General features: G+C 38.1%; 2 protein-coding genes across 4 annotated transcripts in view; one reads left to right on the plus strand and one right to left on the minus strand.

Moving 5' to 3' along the window:
• The window catches only part of pth1r (parathyroid hormone 1 receptor), a 44,471-nt gene extending 38,493 nt beyond the window's left edge, over positions 1-5,978 (plus strand). Inside the window, exons 8-13 of one of the 2 annotated variants that reach the window (XM_082513893.1) lie at positions 351-411; positions 1,265-1,331; positions 1,481-1,551; positions 2,603-2,744; positions 3,081-3,122; positions 3,202-5,978. In XM_082513893.1, the coding sequence (XP_082370019.1) occupies positions 351-411; positions 1,265-1,331; positions 1,481-1,551; positions 2,603-2,744; positions 3,081-3,122; positions 3,202-3,564 (746 nt within the window). In that variant the 3' untranslated portion in view covers positions 3,565-5,978. Of the gene's footprint in view, positions 1-350; positions 412-1,264; positions 1,332-1,480; positions 1,576-2,602; positions 2,745-3,080; positions 3,123-3,201 lie in introns of both variants that reach the window. The other variant, XM_082513892.1, reaches the window with a different exon arrangement.
• Positions 5,979-6,036: 58 nt separating this feature from the next.
• tmie (transmembrane inner ear) lies at positions 6,037-22,167 on the minus strand. 2 transcript variants are annotated; one of them, XM_082513899.1, is made up of 4 exons: positions 21,917-22,167; positions 17,799-17,886; positions 10,761-10,910; positions 6,037-6,437 (listed from the first exon to the last, which is right to left on the minus strand). In XM_082513899.1, exons 1-4 carry the CDS (start codon positions 22,025-22,027, stop codon positions 6,148-6,150), a joined length of 639 nt encoding a protein of 212 aa, XP_082370025.1. In that variant the 5' UTR covers positions 22,028-22,167; the 3' UTR covers positions 6,037-6,147. The 2 variants fall into 2 exon arrangements, with proteins under 2 accessions (XP_082370025.1, XP_082370024.1); XM_082513898.1 differs by having other exon boundaries at positions 17,769-17,886.
• Positions 22,168-23,125: the final 958 nt, after the last annotated feature.

Below are 23,125 nucleotides of genomic sequence, written 5' to 3' on the forward strand. Positions count from 1 at the left end.
TTGACCTGCAACGCAGCTCTTATCAAAGGAATTAAATTTTTGATGGTGTAATTAGCATGCAAATAAGTTGGAACACTTTGAGGTACTTCCATATCTGCTGATGAAATTCTCATGAATAAGAAAGGACAATGGAGAATGACTCATCTGGAGAAAAAAAAAAGAAAAAGATTTTGAATATGGGCTTTACAGTTCCTGCATTGTACACACTGTGCGTATAAATGTCATAAGCACAGCGCATACAATGTGGATGCTGTGCTACCCGGATTCTTCTCACATGAGCAAATTATTTTTTGTCTTTTTGATAAATTTTTTATGATACCAAGTTAGACATTTTTTATTTTATTTTGCAGGTGTACCAGCTGTGTTTGTAACCATTTGGGCAACTGTGAGAGCCATGTTTGCAGACACAGAGTAAGTGATCCATAGAAGCAATTTAGTTTCACTACTTTCCCATTAAGTGTGTGTGTACAGTTGTGTATGAATTAACCGCACATATTTGGTATTAGTGTGTCCAATAAAGCTTAAAGTGGCCAAAAATCAGTGTATTCAAATTCGATTTACAAATGGGCAACTTCACCTGGGTCAAAACTGCCAAAACTCCCAAACCAGACGGGCAGAACTTCAACCACCTCCAACTACCATTATCTGCAGTGTCCACATTGGTCCTGTACCACAGTAAAATATGAAGTTTCTGCAGCTGGGAGCTCGCGACTAAGCTTGTATCCAGCAGCTGTAGAGTGGAACTAAACCACATAATTCTCTTCTCTGTCGGTGAGAGAGCAGCAGAACATTTCTGCCTCCTGTCTGGGTTGTTTTATTGTTTTGTTTTTTTTTTTAGCAAAAAAACCTACCATACATGATGATAACCACAATATGTACCTTTGCAATATATTTGGGAAACTGAGTAAACATAATAATATCCATATGGCTTAAAATCTAGCAGTAAAACCGGCCTATGGTTAATACCATACTTAACCTAAATCAAATGCTGTCATTGTGCATTGTCTATAAATCTTTGAAATGACATCTGGGGTCAAGTGAACTTTTAATTCCAAATAAAAAGAGCAGATTTTGTTATTTCAAAGCCTTGCAAATCTTAAAGTTCTTTGAGAGCCATAAAACATGACCTGATGTTGTGTTTGTGCCCTTTCTGTATATCCGACATGATGGCAGAAAACAATACCCCCCCCCCCCCCCCCCCCCCACAAAGAAGGTTGTCATATCACTTGTTTATTGATGCCTTGTTATTATTTGTCTATCACAGGTGTTGGAACCTAAGCGCAGGCAATTTTAAATGGATATATCAAATGCCCATCGTGGTTGCTGTAGTGGTGAGTACGTGCTGATTTCAACTTTCCCCTACCGTGTGCGAAATGACAGTGTTTCGCTGCACCTGTGGCATCACAGCTGATGGATAAGACACCTTTCAGTGATTCCAATTACATCTAATTCTAACATTATGTTTCTATTTCCTCTTCAGATTAATTTTCTGCTATTTCTGAACATCGTCCGAGTCCTGGCAACTAAACTGCGAGAAACAAATGCTAGAAGGTGTGACACCAGACAACAGTACAGGTGCTGCGTACTAGCGAAGTGCAAAATTATTATTTCTTTTTTTCAATATTTTCTTTTCTGAGTCATGTTACGATTCATTTGAAATTTAATGCTGCAACCAGCAAAGGTAACATTTAGCTACATCATGAGATGCACACGATATGGACAAAAGTCTTGGGCCACATCTCTTTGTAAAATCATGGCTAGACTGCATCTAGCCATGCAGTCTGCCTTTACAGGCATTTGTGAATTAATGGGTCGGTACTGTAATAGTATGTCACCATTGCAACAAGTCAGTTTGTGACATTTCTTTCCTCCTAGATATTTGCGATTAACTGCAAGTGATATTACTGCAAAGTGGAAGAGCTGAGGAACCACAGCAACCACAGTAAAGTTACAGAGCAGGGTTTAGTGCGTAAAAGTCACCACAGCTCTGCTGACTCTGTAACTGCAGAGCTCGCAACCTCCTCTGGCATTAACATCAACACAAAAATTGTGCGCCCAGAACTTCATGGGAGAGCAGCTCCTGTACGCACCTTTGTCCATATAATGCATTTTTGTAATCACTTATGCTTCTCGGGGTGACAGTCTATCCCAACTGTCAAAGTAAAATAAATCCTGGGAACATACTCGACAGGTTTCTAGTCCATCACAGTGCACGTACAAACACACCTAACCCTAAACGACACACTTTTATCTGCAGTGAATTTCCCCACATAGCCTAAGTCTTACAAATGTGGGAGAAAACCCACACAAACACAGGGAGATTAAACGTGGGAAATTCTCAACACAGACTACAAGGTCATCTTCAAATTGCATTCCAACTGTTCTGCACTGTTCAGCATTCAATTTCAAATGATTTCAAATATCATCAAAAAAATCATCAAACCCTTGCATGTAAAAAGCTGGAAATTAAGCTTGATTTGTGTATTTATTTATTTTTTGCTAACAAATGACTTTAACCTTCAATCCACCAACTCATCTTTATTGTTGATCTATCAAAATGAGATGTTTATAAAGTATTGTGTTACGATTTTGAATGTTACAGAAAACTGTTGAAGTCCACGCTGGTGCTGATGCCTCTGTTTGGCGTCCACTACATCATATTCATTGCCATGCCATATACAGAGGTGCATGGGATTCCATGGTTGATCCAAATGCATTACGAGATGCTCTCAAACTCCTTCCAGGTAAAAATCCTGTGATGAAAATTTCATTTTATTCTGATATAAATAATGATGTGCTCAAAAAATCTAATAGGCGTGATTTTTCAGGATTTTAAATGTCCTAAGGGTTAACCTTATCACCAAAAACCAGTTAGTGAATGTCCAGTTGTTGCTTATTGTTTAGTTCTTGAGTTATGGTTAGATCCTAATCAAGATTAAAAGAACAACAGGAGTAGCTGATGACTGAAAATATCAAACAAAATGCCAAATTTTACAGCTAAAATGTTAAATTAAAGTGCATTGCAAAGATATTTCACTCACGGATAATGGGAGTAAAAATCACTGTTTTCTATATTGCAGGGATTCCTAGTGGCAATTATATACTGCTTTTGTAATGGAGAGGTAAGAACTCAGAAATGTTGCCTTTTACACATTTTTACTTCTGCTTTTATGCATAAAAAAAAGTATTTTCTCTTCTAAGGTGCAAGCTGAGATAAAAAAGTCCTGGAGCAGGAGAACTCTAGCCCTGGACTTCAAAAGAAAAGCTCGAAGCGGCAGTAACACTTACAGCTATGGACCTATGGTATCACACACCAGTGTTACCAATGTCACTGCCAGAGGACCGCTGGGCCTCCACCTCACCACGAGGCTGGGACCGGCGCCTGTGAATGGGCACAGGAACCTCCCTGGGTATGTGAAAAATGGCTCCGTGTCAGAGAACTCTATACCGTCATCGGGACAGGAGCTCCACATTCCAGCCGAAGAGCATTCTGCGCATACTCGGCCTTGTGAGGACGAAAAACCCTCGCCCGTGGTTGAGGAGGAGAGGGAGACAGTCATGTGACCTGCAGGACGCTGTCGACACTGCCAGTTTTTTTCTCCTGTGAATTGAGCCGGAACATTGCCAAGCGATGAGGCTCGAGGCAGAAAGGCCGTATCGCTTTTGCGGGCTTATTTGATGGGTGATGACTGTCGTTGTTGCAGCAAATAACTCTTTCACCAACCGCCTGCCACACTGAATGTGTAAAATGTTGAGAAGAGGATTGCCGTTCTTTACTTCTTATTCACTGCCATAACTGTTGTTATCCTTCATTTATGTTTCCTCTGGAAGCAATCATCTTGTGGTCATTTTTTTTTGTGCATAAGTAAAAACTGGGGTTTTGTAGTTACTACAATGGCCAAGAATACCCTTAATCACCAAAGTAAAGCCAGGTGGGTACTGAGCGCTCTCAGAGGCAAAAATGTTGGCAATTTAATCAGGAAGTTTTGAATGAAGATTACGTGTGACTTTAAAACTATTAATCCTACTTGTTGAGACGTGTTCATGTTTCCTGGTGTGGAATCTCATTTGTTCTGCATTGGATTAAATCCACTTCAGCGTAAAAGGGAAGTTACTCAGGTAATTGAAGTCCTCTGTTGTTGCACACCTATTTTTATACTGTTCAAGTGGTGTTTTAGCATAGTCAGCTTTTTGCTCCAGAGGATCCATGTGTGTCATAAAAGATTATTTTGTGTTTCTCTTCCGTTCACACACCGCTCCCCCCACCCAGTATTCAGTCCTCTGACTCCACAGATTTTGAATGGTTAAAATGAATGTACTAGTTTTTAGTTTTTTGTCCATATAAAATGTTAATACTCACACGGCCAAACTAAAAACACCAAAGTAAGAATGTCTTTGCAGACAACCCTTTTCTCTGAGTAACGTCATGTAACTCAAAGGAAAACTGTATATACTGGATATATTCTCAAAGTTGTCAAAAGATGAAGCCCTATTAGAAGGCACAGGATGGAGGCAACAGTCTTATTAATATTCCAGAGGAATATTAATTTAAGGAGGAAACAAAGAGTCTTAAATTCCCCGTGGGATTCTAGGAGTGATATTTGTGATGCTCTAGAGAAAAAAAACTGAAGTTACTACTACACAGTATTTTTTACAGGTAGTCAGTCCAGTGTTGTGCTGCTTCTATGATGTATATACGAGTCACGATGTTTACAAAAATCAGAGATACATTCTAATTGTGAGCTTAAAGTGTTCCTATGTATGGATATGTTATATGTTATAAAGCTGTTTTGATGTTTTTGTTTTTTTCATGTATTGGTTTATGGGATGTTGGCAATATTTGGTTATGTACATAGGCCAAAACAGAACAGTTGAATATCTTTGTAATTTACTATACTTAGCCTGCATGATTGGCAGGGTAGCTCACATGATCTATTATACCAAAGAGAAAAGACATGATAAGCTGCCAGAGAAGAGGTTATACTGAAGATTTTATTTGTATTATCCTCCACCATCACGTTTACAGTGACCAGATTGTCTTAATTTTGCAGTAATATTTTATTTTTTTCTTGTCTTTAAAAAAATATTTTGCTATTATATATAAAAGACCAAAACCAAGAATGATTGAACTTACAATTTCAGTGTCATATAACAAATTCCCGTTTGCCATAGAGCTCCTAGCTGCTTTTGACAGTCAAAAGGAACATTTTCATTCTGCTATAATTATGACGTAAGCTTGACTGGATTGACTACAATAGTAATTACAGGTGGCTGCATGCCGCAGTGATGAAAATAGAAAAAGACAGACTGAGGGAAACCTTTATAAAGTCATGTTACCGTACCTTGCTGCCACAGAAGATTTAAATATCTATCATCCATTTGTATCCTTTATAATGGGTAATTTAATGCATTTCTCCCAGGCTTGTGACAACTGAAAGTTAGCCTAATTTGCAGACCATCAAAGAGTATACCATGTTACTGTTGTATAATCCAGTTTTTCACTCAGAGGTCGGGCAATGTCAGAGCATGAAGATCTTTTTTTTTTTTTTTTTGTAAATCAAGAACACTTGGAAAATTCTCTTTGACCACTTTAATACCCTTTAATATGGTGTTTTGTTCTGATTGTATTATGTAAAAAGATTGTGTTTTGGAATCAAGTGTACAATAGGGCCAATAACCGTAGAGCTAAGGTTGTATTTCATTGTTTCAAATACCTCTCATGGAAGTATAATGTGTATTCCATTGTCATTTATTTATCTTGTGCCGAAGTGTACTCAGTGGACTTGACTTTATAGTCTTCATGCTTTAGATACTGTAATGCGGGCAGTGACACATCATTCAGTCATTCTCTCTTCACTCCTTTGTGATGTAGGCATGTTGTAGATACCAGTGTAAACTTCAGATGAGATTGGAGGATGCTTTCTGATCTCTATTGTTCATCAGTGAATTGTGAATAAGATAATAAATCTATAATTCTACTGTCTTTTCATATCCTAATAAGACACAAACATCAATAATGTAATAATGTATCCGCATATATTTTATTATCAATATAATATACAAATTCCACTTTAGAAAAAGAGTTTCAAAATGTTCCCAGTGAAAAAATTGGATTTTTTTCTCCCGGTATTTACAGAAAAGCAGAGTTTACTTTTGAGCTTTCTTGCCCCCTCCTTTAGCCCCTCCTTTTGCTCCCTTTTCCCCTTTGTCTCCCTTCTCTCCTGGTTTCTTCCCTTTCCCGTCCCCATCTTCCTTCTTGGATGCTCCCTTCTCGCCTTTTTCACCCTTCTTCTTTGTAGATGCGTCCTTTTCATCTCCTTTCCCCTCTTTGGCACTCTTGCCCTCTTTCTTGTCCTCCTTGGTCTTTTTCTCTCCTTTTTCAGCATCCACCTTCCCAGAAACTGTTTTTACCTCCTCAGTGGCTTCTGCTTTTGCAGCTGCAGGAAAAAAAAAAGAAAAAGGGTTAAAGGCTTCACAGCGACATCAGGTATCGTCGACACTCTCTGCCTCTAATTTTAATTGGGTGGGAAAATTTAATCCAGCGGAGTGTTGGGCTAAGTAGGTTGAATATAATGAAGGCGCATCTGTTTCCACCTTTTCTAATAACCATTGTCTGTTTATTCTTTTAATGGGATTGTTTGAAGTGCTTAACAGATGAGAACAGGAGAGCCAAAGTTAACAATCAGGTTTGTTTTCGCTCATTATTATTCAGGAGGCGAGATCTTGAGGCTGAGGCCAACAGAGCTACTGAAGATGCATATCGCATAAAAAGCAGTTTAGTATTGGAGAACGATACATTTGAGTAAAATAAAATGTATTTTTATCTTGTCTCATCTTAAATATCACCCTGCCTGGCTCGCTAGCCCTATATATTAGCCCTCGTCTTTGTTTGATTTTTGCCAGATGTGTTGCTGGTATAAGTCTCCTCATCTTAATCTCAGACAGACACTAAACAAGGATATATCCAAGGTTATCACACTTTATCAACACTAAGTGAATATAAACTCCACCAACAAGGATTGATGGACTATATTGATGGGCACCCAACAATGTAAGACCATTAGGACCAACTGTGAAAATTCCTCAAAGGACATACAGACGACGAGCTGGAGTGAAATATGGTTTCTTCTATTTTTTCTTCTTCTTTGTATGATTTTTCCAAAAGCTGCAAAAAACACTGGCTATATAATCAAAGGCCAAGAAACCAAATGACAAACACACACCAAATGTCAAAAGCTGCCAGAGGGACTCGGAGTAAACCTAAGATCATTCAGTCCCCCGTTTAGCTGAAGTGGGTGAATCCAGCTGACTTAAAATAATCAAGCAACCATAAGAATGTCTGTGAATAGATTTCTTTGTGTTTCCATATTTTGAAGCTGTCTTCTGCTATTATCCTCGACTGTAAAGCTCTTTTCTCTTGGTTTCTTCTAGAGCTATCAGACGGGTTATGATTGAACCTGGCGAGCAGAAACAAGCATTTAAATTTCCAACATTTTGATCCCATGTCCATCAGACTCATATGTCATTTAAATTCCAATGTCAGACATGTAGGCTTTGTGCCATTTTGCCAGTGTCCTGTTGTTTACTTACTGCGGTGGGTTAGTTTAAGGTTAAGAAAGGCTCTGACTCTCACTATTAAATGTCAGATGTTCAGCGTGGATAAAACTGGCACAATTTTTGATAAAACATGAAGGCTTAGTGAATTTTAGAGTTGTGACATTTAGAAAATTAAAAAGTGACTTCCATCTCAATAAGTGTATTAAGATTTTGACAAATTCAGCTAAAAATGGCCACAAAGACATCATAAACAGTGAGTGTTTAAGAACAATAACTTTTTATCTTGCCCTGAGATGGGCTTGTAATAAGACTAAAGTTGTTTTTGGAAGTCTTTGCGCATCAAACTATGTTTTCCTTACTGTCTGAGGGGGGCAGATGTGCGAGAAATGCATTTGATTTCTTACAAACAAAAGATGCAACTACTGGCTGACACACGGGAATGTCTTCATTTCCAGCTACTTGAAACTATTCACTTTGAGCTCCAGAAGCAGCAGCTCTGGATGAGAGATGATGGTAGATAAGCGAAGACGACAAATTGGAGGAACTGTTTCACAACTGTCTTCTGTGAGTGTTTCTGAGAGAGATGGGGAGAGAGAGATAATAAGTTGACGCTAACGCTCTGAGGCTTCCATCTCTCACTGTAACAGTAGTTGAAACAGATACAGGCTGTGAAGCCAGAGATGCTCACTACTTTCTTTCCACAGATTTCATTTTTGGAGCCAATATGCTTGAAGCTAGTAGGTGCATGCAAGTGACACAGGATGCCCGACATTTTAGTGGCGTGAAAACCAACTCGGCTCATTTTACAGATGCTCACAATATCTGCCTTTTTGTTTAGCTGCGTTTTTGTTTTATGTTTTTTTTTTTTACTTTTATGCAATGAACCTATTTTATTCCTGATTTGTAAACAGATCTGATATCCACACACATATCCAAAAAATAGGAGTGGACACTTCTTGATCCTCATTTGTAACATTTAATTAATAATTCAGTGCTACTTTTACCGATTAGCCTACTTCGGGAAAGCATTTCATGAATTTGATGTTGCTTTGCATAATCAAAACCTCATTGTAGAAGAAAAAACTCGCAAAACTTTTAATCCTGAGCTTCATATTAACATATTTGCTGTCTTACATTCAGCAACACAGGATTCGTTTTATTTTCTTTACTTACAGGGTCATTTGGTTTGTCAGATTTTACTGCTTAAAAACTTGGCGTTGTGTCAGCTGGTTATATTCCCCGGAGAGAGGCAGCAATTTGCATGTTTGCTTGTGTGTTAGTGCTCCTCTTTTGTAAACCGTGTACTGTGGTGTGTTTTTTTTAGCACAAGCATATATGTTTTCACTCTTTTGTTTCCCTTCAGCCCCACTTCAAGACATATGGTCACTCAGTTTATAGCCAATAACAGAATATTTACTCCAGTGCATATTGGACCAACATTTTTTGGTTGACACTAGAGAGTATAAAACTCTGGATGCTTTGACCACAGCAGAGTCATCATGTGCCCAAATGCAGGTCTTATTTTAATAAATGATCACCTGGCAACTCAGTGACTGCTGATTGTGTTGTTTTTTCTTTTTTCTGATTTTTACAATAAATAGTTAATGTACTGTTACATGATATAGCACCTAGAGGAACAGGAAGTGACAGCTGTCTGTGGTTATTTGCCATTATTCTTACCTAAGAAAGCACCATCTTTGAGGAAACGCACCAAAGAACATTTGTAAGAATAAGAACACTTAATCGTTCAAATAATTAAACCCAGGAGTGCCGTGCAGATCGTCCATATACACTAGAAAAAGAGAGCGTGCTTGATTTGCTTTATTTAAAACCACTTTGGAGAAGCAAACAGACAGAGAGGGACGGGGACAAACACAGAGCACAAACAATAGATACGAGGCGTGGTACGTTCATTACAGTTTACAATGATTTTGTAATAGCAATATCCTGTCTTCAGAATTTCTGATCAAATCCGTTTTGTCTTGAAATCCACATTTTCATCAACATGAAGCAAAAAAATATTGGGACATTTAGGGACATAAGTACACAAGAACATACAGTATGGACTACAAAAGCCAAGCTGCCCTATAGAGCCAGAGTAGTTACATTCACAGAAGCAGCACAATACCTACTATTCAGCTCCATTAAAACTCACTATCAAGCAAAGTTTGGAGAAGTTAGATTAGATTGTACCGGTACTCTAATTTCTGACTAGTTCAAAAGTGATGAGGTAAGCAGCTGAATGAGAGATGCTCTTTTCTGGTTGAGCTTCTCTTAAATTTCATTCAAGGAAAACCAGATGCACTAAATATCGAACAGGCTGATGCATGTGTGATAAATGCAAGAAGGGGACTTTTAGAGCAGCTGCCAATGTGCATGCTATGTTTTTTTTTGTTAAAGCGATTTAGCCAAGAGGAGTGTCTGAAGGAAGATAAGAGCTGAAGAAAAGGAGGGGGAAAATATCATGCTGTCTCTGGCAAAGTGAGGGAGCTGGGATGCTCCTCACTGACCCTAACAACTGAGGGCTGGCTGTTGTTAGCACTCTGAGTTTGAACCTGCTCAGAGAGTGTCTGTACTGCAGAAGCATCAGGGGCAGCTGGAAGAGAAGAGAAGAGAAGAGAAGAGAAGAGAAGAGAAGAGAAGAGAAGAGAAGAGAAGAGTTTAGTACATGAAAGTATCAGAAGAAGACTTTAACCAAGTGTGAAACATTTTGTGAGGTGAAAAAAAAGAGACAGCAAAAGTTTAATAAATCAAAGCTATCCTAGAAAATAAGTTATGTAAAAAGAGAGCTGTCCTTGATCTTAATCACAAAGCAGAACTGCAATACTAGAGAGAAAAACTTCTGTGATTGTAGATAGAAACCCAAATTCCTATTGTAACTCATCCATACAGAACTGAAGTCACCAGTGTTACCCCCCCATCCATGTCTGCGATGTGCTTTGGTCTAAGGGAGTCTGATGTCTCTCTCTGTCTATCTCTGTGCACTTCACTAATGGTTCAAGAAGAATGCATGGAAAATTCAAGCAGTTATCCATCATTTCTCTCATTTGAAGGAACTGGTAGTTGAAGTATTTAAGGAGTAGGACAGTTCTTGTGAACTTCCGCAGCTGGTAGCTGGTACCTGCTTGCAATTATAACTCAATTATAAACCAATCTAATACTATCATATTAATATTTGAAAGATATGAGAGAGGGGTACTTACAGCCTGGGATCTCAGTCAGCTCATTAAGAGGTGGCACTGTCTCTAATGTGTTGGCGTATTTCTTGGCAGCCTGCCTTTGTGCATGCCTTGCTTCAATTTCCTTTTTTGTTCTGGGAATTCGGCATTTGAATATACAGCACAGAGTGATGACTAAAGGAGAGAAGAACAAGGATAAAGACAGGGTGGCGTTATTTGAATAAGACATTTTAATAACACCTTACATGATCAATAAGAACTTAAGGGGCAGTGGCAGTCACAATATGCAGTGGGGTCCAAAACACTGAGAATACTAAGGTACATTTTTATAAATTCCACATTACAAATGAATATAAGCAAAATACAATATATATTAACATTCTGACTGAATGTTTAAAAAATAAATAGATTTCAGAATATCTTTGTATTTGTTTGGTGTTTTGGTCGTCCTCCTCCCATTCTTTGATGACAGAAAGCAATCAAGCTGGAGGTGTGTGCAAGAAAATACCTTACCCTATCCTACCATTACCGGACAAAGTTCCAAAGAATGTTTTGTGACATGTTTTGCTTTGTCAGCATACAAATGCGTCCTCAAATATTCAGTGGTGAGTAAAGTCGAGCTACTGAGGAGTCCATGAGTGCTCCTTAATCCTGGTTCACTTGGACTCATTATCCTGCTGCAGTATGAATCTCTCTACACAAAGATGCAAACTAAGAGGGAGAAAATGTCTAAAAACGCCTGGGAGTGCTTCTTGTTCTAAACACATCCCTCAATGACTAACTGACTGAAACCGATGCTGACGTGTGATGAAGTTGCACCACAGCCACATGGCTGCATAATGAAGTGTAACTGTGTTACATGTTTAGCAGGCCAACTGTAGTTTTGCTGGGTTGGTTTGCTGTGTTGGTTTGCTGTGTTGCTCTTCCCGGTCTCGGTACAGCCCACCTTCCAGTGGAGCCAGTGAGCAGCTGGCTCCACTCAGCAATCAGCTGTGGTAGTACTTAAGCTGAGGAGAAGACAGCCAGTGCCAGAGAGCTTTGTCCTGACAGGGACTGAGCTGTGGTGTTTGTTGCCTACTCCCTGTTGAATGTGAATTTTCTTCTGGATTGATGTGTTGAGCTGATCAGCTTCAAAGTCTGTTGCCGTATTTCATTTTGTTTTTCATGACAGTTGTTGCTTGGTCATGTTTTTTAAAGTTAAAATGGTGATAAATTTATTTATTTTGTCCCTCTAATTCTGCTTCAATTTCCCCGCAGACACCATTTGTTAGTTCCCCACATCCATTGGACTTACTGGTGACAGTTTTAACATTGATTGGTGTATTTTCTTTTTCTTTTGTAATTCTAGCTGGAGAGAAGGTACACAGCCACAGGATATGTTTAATAGCATCCTACATCTTGCATGCTACTTCTAGTCTTGCTCTCTCTTTCATCACTCAAACATGGCATGCTCAGCAGGGAGCGGTGAATGAAACATCCATAATTAATCTTTATTTACCAAAATGCTGGTTATGAAGAATCTAGTTAGAATGTTAGATTAGGTTTAGTCATATTTGCCCGTCTGGGTCTCTGCATGTGCGAGTGTAAAGTGTAAGTTTGTGAAAGGCTTTCTATTGTTACAAACCGCTGTGTGCACATTGAATAGGTTTTGTATATTGTATTGTTAAATTGTTGCTATGCTTTTATGTTTGTTACTGAAGCAGAAGCAGCCATGCATGTAGAGCCCTTTTACAGATTACATTGTCTATAGAAGTAGAGATAAAATGTTTGGTTGATTGAGCACAAAATTAATTAGCAACTATCTAGTTAATTTTCTAAAATAATTTTTAAAAACCATAACATTTCATGCATGAAACGATAGTCCTAGCTTTAAAACAGCCACCCCCCAGGCACTCAATAAACTATTAAAGATCCAAAGTATATACTTAGGATTTTTTTTTTTCTTATTTATTTATGTACACGAGGATAATTCATTCATGTCTTAAAAAGGCTCAGCTGTAACTCAACACCTTTGGCTCATTTTGTATATGCACATTGATGAATATGCAAATTAATCTGCACCTCTTCCCTGCGTCTTTTGCCCACAGCCTCCACCTACACTCTCCCATGGTATCGGAAAGAGCTCTTGCAAGATGAAGTCAGACATAGAGACTGCCACTGTGTGTGCCTTTTTAAGCAAGAGAGGAAAACAAGAGGTTTAGGACACAGTCGGGACTTTAAGGGTAAGGGGAAAGAAAAAAATAACATAATGCTTAAAATATATGCAGCACATTGAAAAGCAGCATCAAGAACAAAGCAATTAAAAAGATTAAAACTGTCAGGGAAGCTTCTGCACACCAAATCCCCTCCTCGTGGCTCCATTTGTGTCTTCTCCACTCCTCTCCACGTGTCTCCAAGTGGAGCAGAGGACACACAAATGCACACAAATGGTGCAACAGAGAGCAGAGGGGAGCAAAAATAAAAGTAGAGCCTCTCAGGCGGAGATTATATTCATTTCAGGAAGTATGCATGTGCAACTGTGGACACGATGGAGGATTAGTTACTCTTGTTGTACCTTTTTCCCCATGAGTCTCTTTGATGACACATGCATGAAGGGCAAGTGGGCTCTCATACATGCACAGACACATGAAACGAGTGTAGATTAGGTGATCAAATAGCTAATAATGTGTCATTAAGCTATAACTTGTTCCCTATCACCTGCTTTGACAAGTTAGCCCCACTTTGCAAGTTCCCAGCTTCTTGTTTTCTTGGTTTGTCTCAATCATGTTTTAGAGACCGTTACTAGACACTGAAATTCCACAAATATTGCAAAAATATTTGGCCATGCCATCAATGCCTTTGCAGATGACATGTCTTATACACAATTTTAAAACCTGCTTTTCATTAATTGGGTAATGTTGTGAGGTTTGGGCTGTTGGTTGGACAAAACCATGCACTGGGGTGACATCACTTTGAGCCCTGAGATTTTTTAAATAATTTCAAACCAAATAATTGAGAAAAACATAATCAGCAGATGAATCGCCGTTAATAACCATAAGTTGTAAACATCACATTGTAAACGTCCACGGCAGACCCAGTGGCATTTCGATAAGTTTTTATTAATCCCTACACGGTTGCTGTACATTCGCACTCAGAGCTGCAGTTCTCCCGCTGCCAGCTCAACATAACACCAACAACAACAACCCAACCACAGGACCCAGTACAATATTTAAGTCGGCGGGGCATGATTGCGGATGCCGTGCAGGTGCGTTATTTTTGATTACTTTCTGTGCAGTGTGTCAGCTCAAATTTGGATACAAAAAAATTGAACAACATTTGGTTTTTGCTTAACAAAAAAGTATTTTTGTCAAGTTTTGAAAGATTTCTTAAATATTTGTGTTTTCTTGTTTTTATGGCGAGGGTCTAAGAAATTTGTTAAACACTGTATGGATTAAGCTTTCAGTACTAATTACTAGAGATGGCACGATACCACTTTTTTATGTCCGATACCGATACCGATATCATAAATTTGGATATCTGCCGATACCGATATGAATCCGATATAGTGTTTTTTAATCAACAAAACTGTTTTTTAAATATCTTGCTGCATTTTGTATAAGTTCATACTCAAGTTTAAAACAACAACTACACTAAAGCTATTCTGTTATACCTGTATGCAAAAAAAAAATGTTTCATAGTTCAGCAATACTGATCAATCTAATAAACTTAGACCTACACCATCCTCCCTATTCTGGTATTTTAAAGAGTACTTAGCATAAATATTAAGCAACCTAACTAATAGGGTTCCAACTCCCAGCAACAACAAAAATAAATAAATAAAAAATAGGGAACCACCCCTCACGCTCCACCTCATGATGCTTAATCGACGTAATCAACCTTAATTTGATGCAGTGTGAAAAAAATGCACAGAAATCAATTATTTTTCAAGAAATATTAAATAGATTCAACATCTTTCTTCAACAAAATTGCAGACTGCACAGATGGTACCTTCCCAAAGGAAAAAGTAGTATAGCTTACTAGGGTATATATATTAGACTTAATAGTCACTATATACAGTAATGGACTTCTATTCATTTTACATCAAATTAAAACTTTGTGTGTCAGATAATTATTTATTAAAAGCTCGACATTTTAAATGAGAATAAGAAAGAAAAGTATGTCTTTGTGCCCCTTTTCCCTGTTCATGCCCTATCGGCCCCCCTGGCTAAACTTTGCTAGATCCGCCCCTGCACAGTTACCAGCGTCAGCTACGTAGAAAAAGATCCTCGAGTAGAAAGTAATATTAAATACATTCTAACAACAGCTTATCAAGCTTAAACGTGCTGCTGTTGTTCAGCCGCTGGTTTCCTCTTTCTGGTGCAAAGTGGGCCAAAAACAAACAAGAGACACGGACTCACGACAGAAAAGCTGATCAGCTGATCGTTAAGCAGTTTCATGATTGAAGTAGCAGCAAGAAGAGGCAGTCGCTCCATATATCGTTTGTTAAGCTTAACGCAGGAATGCTTTACAAACATTCAGAGATGGACTTACACACTGGCTTTACTTCTCTCGGGGATAACTTTGTCGGAGATGAAATGCCGGGTTGCTAGCGAAGCTCCACATGCTATCCAGACCACCGACAGGTCCCCATGCCACAGCCGCTCTATCACGTGATGCATACTGCTCCGACATGCTAACGTTCTGAGGTGAGTTACCGCGTGTTGCAAGTTTTGTGAGGTGCTTTCGTGATATTTAATGGATCGGATTACATTTTTTATTTTTCTCCGATATCCGATCCAGTAATTTAGGTCAGTATCGGACCGATACCGATACGTAATATCGGATCGGTCCATCTCTACTAATTACACTCAATTACTTTTTAAACCACTGAATAGCATCACCTATTGAACAGTTGTAGGTGTATAAATGAGTTTATCAGAAAAGCTACACCTGTGGCGTTCATGGATTTAATGGTTTTATTGAGGTATTGTACTTTTGAATCACTGATTTTGTGGGTCTGCATGCTGATAGATAGATAGATGATTGCTGGCAGCAGATGTCATATGTTTTTTGTATTACTGTACTGCCAATTATGTTAGCGCTTTATTTTGCTGTTCGGTGTTTTTATTTAGTTCCCTTTTGCATTGTTCACTGTAAAATCTGTATTTTGCATAGTTCGAGGATTTAGTCCCGTTGCTCAGTGTCTCCAGTGCTTTGGCCTGTGTTGGTCTCTAGTCAAAACTGTAGTTTGAATATGAGAATTGACTTGATGGATATTTGTGGATGTCATTTTTTTCTTCTTCTTCTTTTTTTTTTTTTTGAGAAAATGCATGTTTACTAAATCTTTTCATAAATAGCCAGCCAAGACAGATAACCCACAGAGTCTGTTGTGGTATCTTCACTTAGGTCAATTGACTCCCAGTGGTCTATGAACAATGGGTGTGAGTTTATTTATGAAAAGAAGCCTATGATGAGTAGGTCAAATCAATGTGATGCCGGCTGAATACATGTCTCTGTGAAAGGTCAACATAGAGAAATAAGACGTGCATGGGGGAAATGCAGACTTGGTAGGTGGACAAACCATAAACTGTCAGCAGCTGCTCTGTCAGTGCTACAGTCCTGTCTGCTTGAAGGACCTGATGCTGCTAGCCCAAGTTTACAGTAGGGCTGTAAGCCTGGGGTGGCACTACCAGATAGGGTTAAGAGGGATAAAGACAACTCCAGTGGAGAAAAAAGCTGCTAATAATAATATGTCGCTTCTTATCAGGGCCTTTCAAGGAGAACAGTCCTTTTGGCAAATATTCACAATGTTAGAAACTATCTAAGGATAAGACGAACACACCCAAACAGCCTATCACTTATGATCTGGTAGTTGGACTTGATTGATTTGAGCAGTGACTTTTCCCAGAAGAAAGTCAATGCTTTAAGTCAGACATTTCTTCCGGTTTCCAGTTTTATTTCAATTAAAGTATGTCTGAATCCTTAAGATGTAAAATCGTGCTGTAAAATATTATATACTGTATATACAGAATACATAGAACATAACAAAATAGCAGAAATTTAACATTACAAAATGAAAACTATGAGGTCAAAATAACACATTCTGCGTGGTTGTAAGTTTCCTTGTGTTACTGTGCAACCAAAATCCATGTTCTCAGAAAGGGCACATGGAGTGTTTACTCTCTGCATGAGTAGGTAAGTAGGCCCATGGCATTTTTGTGTCTAAGGCCAGTGGTCATGATAACCCATCATGGCACCAAGAGCTTGCATGAAAGCAGGGTTATTATTTTTTTGCTTGCACAGTGACATGTTTCACAGTGGCACTAGGACTGTTTATCAATCAAGTTCTTTAGGATGTGGTAAAATTATTATTTCATCTAAATGCACCGGGAGGTCATGTTTTCTAAAAAATGATTGGTGAAGTATCTCAAAAGCAAATGATGTGGTGTCTCCCCTACAGTATTCCTTTTTAATATGCAATTAATGATTAGCCCCGGCTGAACTGCATCAGGGAACAAATGTGTAACCTGCTAAATGTCATTATGCTACCACTGCCAATGTGAGCATGCCAAAGACTCCATTCAGGCCAAAATGCAGATAAGAATGAAGACTTATTGTATTCTTATTCTTCTGTATTTATTCTTATTGTATTCTAATTTTTGCGTCATAACTTTTGCACTGTCCACTTCCTGCTGTGACAAAACAAATTTCCCACGTGTGGGACTAATAAAGGTTATCTTATCTTATCTTATCTTATCTTATCTTGAACTGTTTTCTGAAACAAATCTGCCAGAATAAAACAAACAAACAAACAAAACAAAGTATCTCTGCCCTCATCCTGCAGTTGTTCTTATCAGCTGCTTAGTGAAATTGTTCCATTTGCTGACATAATATCAGTATTATTGTGATAATCAATCACACTGTGCTTGATTATCACATCGTGAACTCATAATTGAGGACATTTGCATTCTGCGGCTACATCTCAAGATAGCTGTTTTCTTTATGAATGATTTGTGAAGGTGACAACAAAGTGATTTCCTGAGATATACTAACCAACTGCCAGAACAAACATGGAAAAGATACCAATGACCTGCCATAACCGCAGCCCCCAGAAAACAACGGTCTCTGAAGTGACAGGGTCGGGCTTCTTTGGGGGATCTGTGGGTAAAAGCTGTGGGCAAAAGAGAGAGAGAGAGAGAGCATCAACTGTTTTTTATATATCTGCACACAAACTAAAAATAAATCTTCACAAAAAAAAAAAAGGATTAACAACAGTGCAAAGCTCAAGGAGCAACACGATCTTAGAGGACCTCAAATTTCAGAGAACTATTTTTAGTTTTCACTGTGATACTTCATTCTTTAGGCAATGCAGCATGTCAGTAAAGTACTTGGTGTTCGAGTTTTCAGTCACTCTGCAATCTTTTCTGACTCAAAGTAAAATGAAAAGTTTTTGAATCTGTCATATTGTCACAAAGCATTACCATTTAGATAAGAAATAAGGGTTGAAGTCAGACGGGCATTGATTCTTCAGCATACAGCTGGATGAAGCATTAAGGAATAATATCTGCCTCCTTTCTGTGAATTTACTACAAGTGTGCTGCCAACATCCTTGTACTGTATGTCCTTGTACAGCCTCACATTTCATTCCGAGCAATGTTAGCGCCTCAACATCATTTCAGTTATTAACAACAACTACAGTGTAGCTCATATTGTATTTACCTGGCAAGGATACTTTGGCAAATGTTTACATGTCCACAGATTGTAGATTTTCTTAACACAATTTCATGATAATAAAACATTAAAGCTTTATAGCTGATATCAAAATGAACCCATATAATGAACTCATATAATTATAGACACCATCTGGTGCTGGGATCGTATCAACCCTAAATGCCGTCACCACCAACTCATGAGTACACAGTAGTCATTACAACATTATTCCATCAGTAGGCAGTGCTGAGTCTTATCTTTGAACTCTTTCAGTTTGATGACACCTGTGAAATCACACTCACTGGGCCACAGAAACACATTTTGACAGCCACACGCATGCAGTACATTTGATATATAGATGTACTGTAAGAAAATCCCAAGAGACAAAGCAAACAATTATCAGAGCATTTTCTAACAAAATTGTTTAATCAATTATCGTACAAATAAAAAGGCTAATAAAATAAAATAAATAAATAAATAAAAAGGCATAAATATATGGATTTGGAAAATAAGTAAATAAATAGAAAATAAATAGCTATAAATAAAAACTAATTCCCTTGTTAACTTAGTGAATGGAACAGAAATTGTTGAAATCATTTTCAAATAATATATTAATCCATAAATATGTTGTTAAAATGAAAAATTGTATTAAATTAAATAAACTAAATGTATTAATAATAATAAATTAATTAATTAATTAATAATATTAATAAACCAAATGTATTAAATGAAAAATATATTAAATTTAAACATAAAGCCATCCATAAGTATGTAGTGAGTAAATAATTAATTACAATAATAAAATGTAGTTTGAAAAGAGAAATTGAACAGAACCCCCTGCTTCCTATTCCTGTATTCCTCTCATTTAGTCTTTCCTATACATGTTGATCCATGTGCTCCATTCCTAAAACAATTTGTGAATGTTTTGTAGCTCTCTTTTAAAAACTGCATTTTAATATACATTTTCATTATGTTCTTAGATTTATTTGTAACACTTTAAGATGATCAAATTGTATTTTTATGCAAAGTATTTATTGTTGCTTCATATTCAAAATCTTTTTTAAATCTCATATACTATAATTTTTAAAAAGTAATATGTAATTTAGTCAAATATTTAACTTTTGATTAATTTTTATTCTGAATGTATGTTTTCATATTGTACATTCTGTTAGTGTGACTGCATTTTATTTCTCTAATATTTTAATGACACTTTCAGTCCTCCATAAAAAGGATCTTTAGTATTTCTTTAAGGAAATCTCCCCAAACCCCCTGTATGTTTCCATGCCAGATGTGAACTTACATGGTCCCCCTTAAAAACAAGTACCCACAGTGACAGCAGTGAATGTGTTGCACAAGTTGCCTGCTTTCCATAAACTTTCTCAGTGTTCTGAGATGTCTCGCATGTTGTACAAAGTTTTTCTTGTTACCGTCCAAGACCAACTATTTTGTGATTTCAAAGCTCTCTCCAGAGCTGTGGATTAGGGAACAATAAGTGTAGAAACTGGCTGTAGTATGCGCTTGTCTTCCTGCTAGATCAATGACTTGGATCGGTACTACCACAGCCATCAGAGGGCCGGTTCCCTGATAAAATTACTGAGTAGATTTCTCCCTGTCTCCTCTGTATCGATCACTTGATTTGATGATACAAGGCTGTTTTGGAAACTCTACACTTTAGTCCATAAACCAACAGAGAACAGATCAGAAAATGGACATTATTGCATTTGTTGCCTTTATGTGTAACAGAATTATGAGATGAACCACAAAAAATCAAAGTTTCAAAAATAAACTAAAATGGTGATATCATACACGTGATAAACAGCAGCATAGGATGAGATGAAAAGGAAACAGTTGATGGGAAGGGTAAGTCAGTTAAAATACTAAAAAGGATGAGAGATGTCACTATCATACTAGAAATTAAAAACAAGCGCTCGTCAACTTCCCAGGATATCTCTGCTTGCTTTAAAAGCGCCAGTGCAAAAGGACCAGTTTGTTTACTCTAGTCTAAAAAGAACTGATAACAAGCAAACACGCCAAATGTGACAGTGTACACGGCTTCAGGGTGTCTGCACCGTTTATGCACTGAGCAGGATACAAGAAGGGCTGTGATCTTTAACAGAGAAGTTGCCAAAAAATGTTTTGTATGTGTGTGTGTGTGTGTGTGTGTGTGTGTGTGTGTGTGTGTGTGTGTGTGTGTGCAACTCACTTATTGAGGATATTTTGCACATCTAATAAAACAACTGTTTTTCTTTAAGAGTGATTGTGTAATGCTAAGTACTTTCTTCCTGAGGACATTTCTTATTTTATTAATTATTTATTTGCCTTTTTTTTTCTTTCAGTGAAACAACAAGCACAAAATGACCTCAAGTAACCCCAATGTTAATGATTACATACCTAAATCTATAAAACATTTTTATTTGTTGGATGTTTGGCTGATTAGTTGGTATGTTAAATCTTCAAAGCCTTGATTGAATATTCTCCCTCAAATAATAGTTCTGATTTGCTCCGCTAAGGAAAACCTCTGGGGACTAATCAAGGAACATTAGTATAAGAACAAGGGATTAATACCTAAAAATAGAAAAGTGTGCACTTGGTTAAAAATGACTCAACATATAAGAGCAAAAGGCCAATTACTCAAGTAATGAAGTACAGGACCAATATTATGCACAAAGAATATGGACAAACAATTTCCTGAAATCTAAAGCCTTATATTTAATTCTACATTTAGCACATGCTTACTAGAAAATAGTTTTGCTGTCCTCTACAGCAACAACAAACATTATTATTATTTATTAACCATCTTCTGTCTCAAGCTCTTAAAAGGCATCACACAAACACCAAGAGGGAGACTGTTACTAGAAGTTTCTCGTGCTTTCTCTCATCTTTCTCTTAAACCTGTTTGCTGCAAACTGAAGTTCAGAGGATGTTGATGCAAAAATGAGTCATAGATAAACATTGGTATATTGTTTCCTTGTGGAACACATTAAATATCACACTATTAGTATTCAACACAAAATTCATTCACTTTCATGTTCCTGTAGTTGACTACTACTGATTGACTTGATGTTATAAGAATGTTTAGTCATGCAGTCATCATTTATTGTTTCATACCTAAGAAAATGGACTTCAGATCATTTTTGTAGCCAGGTCTAATCAAATTCTCTGAATGTAACTCTTTTTTCTCTATCCCGATCAAAAGCACGAAAACCCTTCGAGTACTAGTCACCTAGCTCCCCTCTAAGAGCACCCATTTAAACATGTGTGACATGGCTGTTCATGTCAGCCCATATAATATATCAGGGTTCAACATAGGTTCACCCTCTCCTCCTCCAATAAGGCAAGACACAACTACGGCGGCAATACAAAGGAGCATTAATCGTACACATTTAGGCTTCCCCTTAAAACGCCGATGTACCTGCACTCGTCACTTAGAAACCTCGAGGCTCTTTCTGAGAGGAACCTGTGGAGGACAAGGTGATGTATCAGGTTCTTACCTCAGGATCCGGGATCTGGGAGAACACGGAGGACAAACACTGAGACAGCAGCACTGTTCCCCAGCCCCGCAGTAGGAGCTGAGGCGGGCATACAGGCTGATCCCCAACCATTCTCTCCCCTCTTTCTCCCTGCAGCCACCCTGCCCCCTCTTCCTCTCTTCTTTCTCTGCCTGCACTTGCGCTGTTTACAGGACAGGACCACAATGGCCCTGGGTGATTAATAGTGACTATGGTGATGAAGTCTTCCTCCTATCCACGGTCATGTCTATCTGTTGCCTTTATGTCACACCAGAGCAGGAACCCAAAAGCACCGGCAGTCACCAGTGCAGCCAGCTGAAAACTGCTCCACTAGAATGGAGGGAACCAGCCCTGCAGTTAGGGTACATTAATTAATTAACAGACCTGGTGTGGTTTACAGCCAGCTCATCCTGCTGGGGACAGGCTGTTAACTCAGACTTGGGGGGGGGGGGGATGGGTGGTGCAGTTGAACATGATGAGGCTGGCCTGCACAGACACAGAGAAGCGAACGAGTGAGTCATCGCCTTTATTGCCCCTGGCTGAAGTGTAAAATCCTCACAGCCTCATCCTTTCAGTGTGGTAAAAGATGACGAGCCAAGCTGTCGTTTTCAAGTTGGACTTGCCTGAGGAAAAACGAATGACTTCTATGTGAAAATGAACACAACAGGGTAAATACTTGAGAAAAGAGCCAACACCACAAACCTACATTAACTCTATATCCAACTGCAGTGTTAAAGAGCTTTAAACTTTGCTGTCCAGCGACCTTGTTAGTGCAATATTGCCTTTATTGTAGCTCTACTTTAGTCTCCATCAAACCCTGAAACAATGCGATGCTCTGGTTCTGCTGAATGCTCAGTTTGCCTCTTAACAGTTTTGTTTTTGCATGTTGCAGCTGGCAAGTAAACCAGATAAGAGATGTGAAAATCAAATGATGTAATACCCCATGTGGAGCCTGGACGAATAAACTGTATGTGATAGTCCTCTGTAGACAAGAACCTTTGGATAACACACACTCAACTGATTGATTGTTAATATGAAATATTGATTAGACTGGCTGTTGATCTTGCTCTCAAACACATTTAATACTTTCCACAGCAATATCTGGTTTTCTGTTTTTGTAAGTCATCAGTTTCATTACTAATGGAACATAATGTCAATATGTCTTTTATTATCAATTATCCCACTACTCTC

This window comes from Aulonocara stuartgranti, assembly GCF_965226115.1.
Source record: "Aulonocara stuartgranti genome assembly, chromosome: 18".
Lineage (NCBI taxonomy): Eukaryota > Metazoa > Chordata > Actinopteri > Cichliformes > Cichlidae > Aulonocara > Aulonocara stuartgranti.